Below are 8,537 nucleotides of genomic sequence, written 5' to 3'. Positions count from 1 at the left end.
GGCAGCCAAGCGCAAAAGACACATTTTGAGAAAGAGAGGAATACAAGACACAAATGTTTATGACCCTAGAATGAATTCCCCCACCTGGATCGACTCCATTGGAGTGCCCAGGGGGGTTCCAAATGAATTTAAACTTATTGACCAAATAGCAGCCGGGTTTGAAAATATTCCAATAATTTCTGCTTTCTTTCCAGTGACTCCAAATAAGAATGTAGATAGGATTAATTATGTTCATTATAATGTACTGAGGCTCTCTAACCTGACCAGAGACGGATTGGAGGGGCTAGCGGAGCAGGTGGGTCCGACCTCGTTAATGGGAGTGCAGAATAGAATGGCCCTTGACATGTTGTTAGCGGAAAAGGGGGGCGTGTGTGCTATGTTTGCCGACCAGTGTTGCACCTTTATTCCAAACAATACTGCTCCAGATGGGTCGGTAACCAAGGCTCTGGAGGGCCTAAAGAGCCTTTCTGAAACTATGCATGATCACTCCGGTGTTGGTAATCCGTTAGAAGGCTGGCTGACCTCAGTGTTCGGACGGTGGAAGGGGGTCATCGCTTCGGTCATGTTATCTTTTCTTTCTTATATCTTCTATTTAGTTTCGACTCCAGATTTTCAATTTTTTGCCAGTTGTAATTAGTTTTTACCAATTCTTTTCTAGTTTAGTCTAGTTTTTATTTTCTGAAAATAAAACAATAAAACAACTAAAACAATTGGCAAGGCCACACCCCCACACATGTGACATAATTTTAAAGGTTCTGTTGTCCTCTCTAAGAAACATCAGGACTTAGAGGAGTGGCAAGTAGAGTATGAGAGCTACAAGCAAAAAACTAAATGTGTACTACAGTGCGCAAAAATGAATTACTGGGTCATCAGGGGGTCTTGAGGGACATTTATAAAACAAAAAATCCCACAAACCTTAAAAGTGCACTTGAAAAGCTCACACAAGAAGGTTAACCTAGCTTACCTAGAAGACCTCATCAGGGGGAGCACACTCCCCCTCGTTGAAGAGCTCCCCCACTCAACCCGCATCCCCCGAAAACAGCTAACCCCAGATAAGGCAGCGTGATGTATCCCGAGATAACAGGACTGGGACATCTAAATAAAGGTGTGAAACAATCGCCTTCAAAAGGTTATCAATTAACTTTAACCAAAATTAGGAACACTCGGTGCGGCAAGAGTTAATAGTTATTAGTCTCAACACCCAAGGATAATCAGAAGAGCATGACTGATATGATGGAACTGAGATTTTGTTACACTTAACTTTTGCAAAACACAAATAAAACTAAATTGAAACTAAGGATTTTCAGAAAATAAAAACTAGACTAAACTAGCAAACAATTGGTAAAAACTAATTACAACTGGCAAAAAATTGAAAATCTGGAGTCGAAACTAAATAAAAAATAAAACCTAATGAAAATGGCGAAACGTTTAAAACCCTGGTGCAGAGATTGGCAAATCTGACCAGGAAAAGTATGAGATGGATTGTCAGGACAGTCAGCGTTAAAGCCACTTTTGACAGTCCATACTAGGATGGCATTGGACATCTTGGGGGTGGGAAGGGGTTGGTGTGACCAAGGTGTGGTTTGGCTTGTTGTATGTATATTTGAGATCATATGGCTCTGGATGGACCGGTTACCAGGGCATGGAAGGAGGACAGACTCATTAAAGGAGGAGAAGGAACTTGCTGGGATTGGAGATCCTCTGGGTGAGTGGTTGATTAAAAGCATGCATAAAATAGAAGTTATCTGTTGTTATTGATTGGTAATAGATTGATAATTGGCCACATTTACAGCTGTATTGACTTGTTGTGGACGTAGTCGACTTCAGGTTTAAACACTCTCATTAACAGGTTGAAAATAGTGACATTAAAGGAAGAATATGCAGCGCCACCCTGTCAGACGCCAGTGATGGTGGAGCTCACTGATGAATCAGGTGAGCTGGATTCATGGCTGATTCAAAACTAAGATCCCCCTGCTGTGGTCAGTAAGGGGAGAAAAGGGGGAAATAAAATCAAGAATTAAAGAGGCATTTATAAACGTTTAGGTGTCAAGTGAAACGGGAGAAAAGGGGGTGTTATACTGTTATTTTCAATGTCAGCATTATTATTGTATGAGAATCATGCAACAAGCATTGCATCGATGATCATTTATTGAAGCTTTTGACCTTATACTAACATCTGTGTTCCTGTGATTGTTATAACCTCTGATGAATCTTCTATTTACAGGTGTTAGGATAACGATATAATTTTTATTGCAGGTGTAACCATGATCATTTTTATACATATTGCAACTTGTTGCTCATTGTAGAGTTGTGCTCAAGTTAATAAGGGTTAAAAGCTACAGTCAGCGCGAATGTCTGACTGATCTATTGAGGGGAAAGGCTTCGAGCATAGAAGGCCGCACGCGCTTACAAAACACTGATATCATGTTATTCTTTGTGAACTGAATAGCGCTTAGAAGATTTGTTAATTTTTTGTCTTTTGTTAAAAAGAGGGGTTTCAATAATTTTCAGACACACCTTGCAAATGTGCTTATAACGAGTTGGCACTCGGCCTTTTGAAGGTCAGAAGCTTCGTTCGGCGTGACTGTCCGGACTGATAAAGTGTAAGAAATGCCTTGAGTGCGGAGGGCTAAATGCAAACATGCTTACACACACATAAGATATGATTAGAATAAGTCCCTGGGACATTCTGAATGTTTTAGACCAATTCTGAATCACTAGAAGGTCAGTAGATAATAACATTAGATTATTAGGGTTAGGAAGAGAGGTGTTTTGGTTTTCTGTCTCTTACAGAGAAAGGAACAGACACCAGACGAGGTCACAGAGATGCGAGGACCCTCCGTAGCAGAGTCAGACACAGTGACTGTCGAGACATCAACTGGGTCCAAGGGTCATGGCGTTTGGGCTCCAGCTAGTCACCACAAAAGGATGGATCCCATAAACACAGCAATAACCATGAAGGGGTTGGCGGAAATCCGGGAACACCAGACCAACGAAGTTCGAGAGGCTTTTGGGCAAAAAGGGGACACCTTCCTGTTCCTTTTTCTGGAGAATACACAGATCGTTGTTTGAAATCGGAGCAAAAGGCCGAGTGCCAACTCGTTATAAGCACATTTGCAAGGTGTGTCTGAAAATTATTGAAACCCCTCTTTTTAACAAAAGACAAAAAATTAACAAATCTTCTAAGCGCTATTCAGTTCACAAAGAATAACATGATATCAGTGTTTTGTAAGCGCGTGCGGCCTTCTATGCTCGAAGCCTTTCCCCTCAATAGATCAGTCAGACATTCGCGCTGACTGTAGCTTTTAACCCTTATTAACTTGAGCACAACTCTACAATGAGCAACAAGTTGCAATATGTATAAAAATGATCATGGTTACACCTGCAATAAAAATTATATCGTTATCCTAACACCTGTAAATAGAAGATTCATCAGAGGTTATAACAATCACAGGAACACAGATGTTAGTATAAGGTCAAAAGCTTCAATAAATGATCATCGATGCAATGCTTGTTGCATGATTCTCATACAATAATAATGCTGACATTGAAAATAACAGTATAACACCCCCTTTTCTCCCGTTTCACTTGACACCTAAACGTCTCAGATCTCATCTCAAAAAACACATCATCATAGTTTTATGAAATCAGGGTATTAGAACGCCCCCTCATGCGTAGTGACAGGTGTAATACAATCAATGTTGACAATTTTATTTAACACAAAGAATAACATTGTCTCCTTCCCGAGGGCAGACGCTAACTGCCCCCCTTCTCCTGGAACCGTCTGTACCCTGCTGAGACACAACATGGCAACTACAAGGACTCTTTCATTTATTAAGACCATCAGTGTGTATTGCTCTAAATCAAGTATATAATATTAAATGAATATTGCTGGATCAGCTACTTCTACTTAAAACATATTAAAACATGACTAAGCACAAAATCACCAAGAATGACATCTTATAAGTGCTGTGTAAGCGCGTGCGGCCTTCCAAGCTCAAAGCCTTTGCCCTCCATAGATCAGCCAGACTCGCGCTGGCTGTAGCTTTTAACCTTTAATTACCTTGAGCACAACTCTAGAATGAGCAACAAACTGCAATGTGTATGGAATGATCATGGTTACATCTGCAATGGAAAATCATGTTATTATTCTGGTACCTGTAAGAAAGATCAAATTAAAGTTATCACCATCACTGTAATGCAAAGAATAATATAAGATCAAAAACTTCAATTTATGCTTAATGCAAAGCTGGTTATATACTTCTAAGGAACTAATAATGACATATTAAAATATTAAATGATAATGAGAAAAACATCCCCTCCTTATTCTACAATTCCCTCTGTTGACCTCTGGAGAATCCAGAGGTCACAAACAGTTGTGTCCCTCCTTGGACTACACATTCAGCTCCACATGCATCAATGGCATCATGGACATTGGAGTAATGACTCCAGGGTCCACTGCCCTCACAGACATACTTTTGAACATTCGTCTGGCACAAGGGATGAGACAACAACAAATAACCATAATACCCACCACAATAGACAAAGAAAACATGACCGAAGCGATGACCCCCTTCCACCGTCCGAACACTGAGGTCAGCCAGCCTTCTAACGGATTACCAACACCGGAGTGATCATGCATAGTTTCAGAAAGGCTCTTTAGGCCCTCCAGAGCCTTGGTTACCGACCCATCTGGAGCAGTATTGTTTGGAATAAAGGTGCAACACTGGTCAGCAAACATAGCACACACGCCCCCCTTTTCCGCTAACAACATGTCAAGGGCCATTCTATTCTGCACTCCCATTAACGAGGTCGGACCCACCTGCTCCGCTAGCCCCTCCAATCCGTCTCTGGTCAGGTTAGAGAGCCTCAGTACATTGTAATGAACATAATTAATCCTATCTACATTCTTGTTTGGAGTCACTGGAAAGAAAGCAGAAATTATTGGAATATTTTCAAACCCGGCTGCTATTTGGTCAACAAGTTTAAATTCATTTGGAACCCCCCTGGGCACTCCAATGGAGTCGATCCAGGTGGGGGAATTCATTCTAGGGTCATAAACATTTGTGTCTTGTATTCCTCTCTTTCTCAAAATGTGTCTTTTGCGCTTGGCTGCCAAAGTGCGCGTATTGTGTGAGGGAATTGATTTTACCTTATTTCCGATTAGCATAAGTGGCGCTCCTAGTCTCACCATCGCGCACGTCCCCACGCTCCCAAGAGGAACACATACCAGTAGAGTCCTGTGCCCGCAATAGTAATACAGCCCACTCCTAGCCCAAGTCCCAATTAGGGTGGCTGCATCACTCACATTGTTGGTGGTCCTCCCAATCTGGGTGACCGAACACCAACTGGGGTCAATTTCCCCCAACCGATATTTAACTTTATCTGTGGTAAACTTAAAGCACGTATAATTATCTTTCCGGGGCATAAACGGCCCTACTTGCGTGAGCTTGCCAATAGGGGGAAATAGACTGGACAACACAGTGCAGTTCCCCGTATTCACAGCTCCTCTAGTTATTTGCAACATACAATTATAGCCCCACTGATCCTCTGGATGCAGAGGTGCAGGCTCTATAAATAAACGCGGCCTTGCTGAAGCGCAGGCTACACAATTAGCCACTTTTTGTTCTCTAGCATTTTGGGCTATCCAGTCCAGCCAGATATTACTGTCACTGAACCCGGTAGCGCGTTCAATCAAATCCTGAGGTTTCAGGGTGGTGTAGTCCACCGACACTACTCGCCTCTCCCTTGGTTCGTGCTCCTCTGGTGTAGCTTCCGATGACCCGCTCCCCTCCTGCCCTGTAAAAGATGCAACAGAGCTGGTGGGAGTAGAAATCACACGAGTTGTTATGTCTTCTCTACCTGACGGTACGCGATTAGTTTTTTCTAGGAAATTAACTTTAATTAACCCTTTTGGATCAACCCCCGCTATTTCCACCCCCAAAATTAAATACATAGATTGTTTGCGATGCCAATTCCCCAATGATAAAGTTAACGCGTTTCCAGAGGGGCTAAAATCCCTCTGTAGTTTAAGCCCGTTTTCTGATCCTGATTCTAACGGTTCCCAATTTTGCCCAGTGTAACCCCTTACCTGGTCCCAATTACGGCACCAGCTGTCATAAGGACGATTTCCCCTCTCGCAGTGCGTACTCACTGAATAATCCCAACAGACCCACACATTGTATCCCCTCCAAGCACTGCCGACGTCCCTGCAATTAACAACATCACACAGATCAAACGTAAAGGAAGTTGTGGAGCCAATCACATAATCTAATTCTAAACCACCATATGTGCTGAGACACTCATCCTTTTTACCAGAGACTTCGCGCTTCACTCTTGCCCGCAACCTTAAATCACTATGGACCACGCGTGATGTACTTGGTGTATCAAACAACGCCGGACTGGCATGGCCTCCGTGCTCAGACTGGTTTCCAGGGTCGGTCTGCAACAAACAAATCAAAAAACAAATAGCCATGATTAGCAACATAGTTAACATCAAACTCATAATAATTTTGAACATTGTGATGGCTTTTGAAACTCTTCTTTCATCACCAGTGTCTAATTGTTGTGATGGCATGGTGGTATGTGAATGTTATGGTGTAGTAAAAAGTTCAAAGCCCTTTATCAGAGCCTCTCTCTTGTTTTAGGTGTTCAGTGTGGTACCGCTCCTTTTCGTTGGCGCGGCGATCTCCTCCTTGGCTGCTCTTCTTTCTTCGACCTTCCAGGTAGACTACCGGTCGGTCCGTTGCACAGGTGTGAGGGATTATTGTGCCGCTCAATTTCACCTGCGTCGAGTTGAGATTGATCCTTCCTCACCAAGCCCTCGTGCGCAGCTGCGCACTGCGTCCAGTGATACCAGGTGTCGCCTTTCCCCTTCAGTTGGACCGCTGTCGCCGTCCGAGCCGATACCTCATATGGACCAGTCCAGCGGGGCTCCTTCCACTTTCGTTTGATGACTCTCAGCCACACTGTTTTCGCGTCCGGGACCTCTCCTTCTCCTGTGGGCCCTTTACAAGCCGCCTGTTTCGTGAAACTGGACACTAGCGCCTTTAGCTCGTTCCAGTAGTCTGCGTGGGACCGGTTCCCCTTTTTGTCCCGTTCACCCGAGCCCACCGTCCAAGGTGCCGGAAACTGTCTCCCGGTTTGCAGCTCGTATGGTGTAAAACCTGTGGATTGATTAACAGAACATCTTATGGTCATCAACGCAACCGGCAGGGCTGCGACCCAATTTAGCCCTGTTTGCGCGCAGATTTTTGCCAATTTGTTTTTCAAATTTAGATTCATTCTTTCTACTTTCCCCTGAGACTGAGGATGATAGACCGTTCCAAATTTATGCTGGACGCCCAACATTTTTTCTACTTTTTCCAAATCTTGATTTTTAAAATGGGTTCCATTATCTGATCTAATTCTTTTTGGGAACCCATGACGGGGAATGTAATGATTGATTAAACACTTAATGACAGTCTTAGCATCCTCCTTTTTTGTAGCCCAGGCCTCTGGCCAGCCGGTCAAAGCGTCAACACACACTAGCAAATATCTTACACCGCCCGGCCCGGAATCAATCATATCAGTGAAATCAATAACAATCTCCTCTCCCGGCCTCTCAGGGGGCCGAAACTTACCCACTTCCGGTTTTACTGCTGGCTTAGGATTGTGTGCCCCACAGATTAAGCACATCCTGGCCTTCTCCCTTATCATTCCTCGCAGGTCAGGATGCCACCAATGACACAAATTTCTTTCCATCTGGGCTCTCCCCACGTGGGCAAGTCCGTGGGCTTCATCCACCTTCTGTTCTGCCATTTTGGCTGTCAGCACGGGACGCCCGTCTGGCCCCCTCCACAAATGTCCATCCTGCCAGGCTCCTTTGTTTTTCCACACCCCCTTTTCCTCTGGGGATGCCTCCTCCTGGGCCCGTTTAACTTCCTCAATCAGGTCAACAGGTATCTCTTCTTCTGATGTTACCTGTATCATTTGTCTCTGTCCTTTGTAGCCTGCGGCCTCCTTTGCGGCTTCGTCTGCTCTCTGGTTTCCTTTTTCCACCATACTGGTTCCTTGGGAGTGAGCTTTGCATTTTATAATGCTCACCTCCTCTGGGTCAGCCAAGGCCTTTTCCAGTTCCTCCATTTCATGTTTGTGGGAGATAGGTGCATTGGTTGCTGTTCTGAATCCTGCTCTTTTCCACTGAGGCAGCTCCACATGCGCTGCTCCAAACGCATATGCCGAATCGGTGTAGATGTTCACTCTCCTGTTCTTGGCTAGTCTCAAAGCTCGAGCTAAGGCTATCACTTCAGCTCTCTGGGCCGACTGCTTTCCCTCAATCCTTCCTGACTCTCTGACCTGATAATCTCCTTCTACTCTGCAGACCACCGCATACCCTGCTTTCAGTCCTCCTTCGTCTCGGTGGCAACATCCATCGGTGAACCAGTCCTCAGCTCCCGGTATGGGTTCGGCCTTCAGGTCCTCTCTAATCTTTTCCTCGATCTGTGCTCTTTTGGCGCAGTCATGTGGTTCCCCTACACCCATTAAGTCTGGCTGAT

At 44.3% G+C, this 8,537-nt stretch overlaps 1 protein-coding gene across 1 annotated transcript; it reads right to left on the bottom strand.

Annotated features, from left to right (window-relative positions):
- Positions 1–6,608: 6,608 nt before the first annotated feature.
- Positions 6,609–7,800, bottom strand: LOC146615531 (uncharacterized). Its single transcript, XM_085375282.1, has 2 exons — positions 7,623–7,800; positions 6,609–7,166 (listed from the first exon to the last, which is right to left on the bottom strand). The coding sequence occupies exons 1-2, from the start codon at positions 7,798–7,800 to the stop codon at positions 6,652–6,654; spliced, it is 693 nt and encodes a 230-aa protein (XP_085231408.1). The 3' UTR covers positions 6,609–6,651.
- Between the last annotated feature and the right edge of the window lie 737 nt (positions 7,801–8,537).

Source organism: Diplotaxodon limnothrissa, linkage group LG16, assembly GCF_057381915.1.
Source record: "Diplotaxodon limnothrissa isolate DT_005_m linkage group LG16, D_limnothrissa_male_GT1.1, whole genome shotgun sequence".
Taxonomy (NCBI): Eukaryota; Metazoa; Chordata; class Actinopteri; order Cichliformes; family Cichlidae; genus Diplotaxodon; species Diplotaxodon limnothrissa.
Note: the sequence above shows the minus strand (reverse complement) of the source record. Positions and strands in the feature narration are given on the sequence as shown.

Bases quoted from the DNA above. Each gene is read 5' to 3' on its own strand.
- LOC146615531 (XM_085375282.1), bottom strand. From the start codon at position 7,800: ATGGCAGAACAGAAGGTGGATGAAGCCCACGGACTTGCCCACGTGGGG. The intron at 7,167-7,622 runs GTAAGTTTCGGC...ATCAATCCACAG, and splicing joins AGCAGTAAAACCGGAAGTGG to GTTTTACACCATACGAGCTG.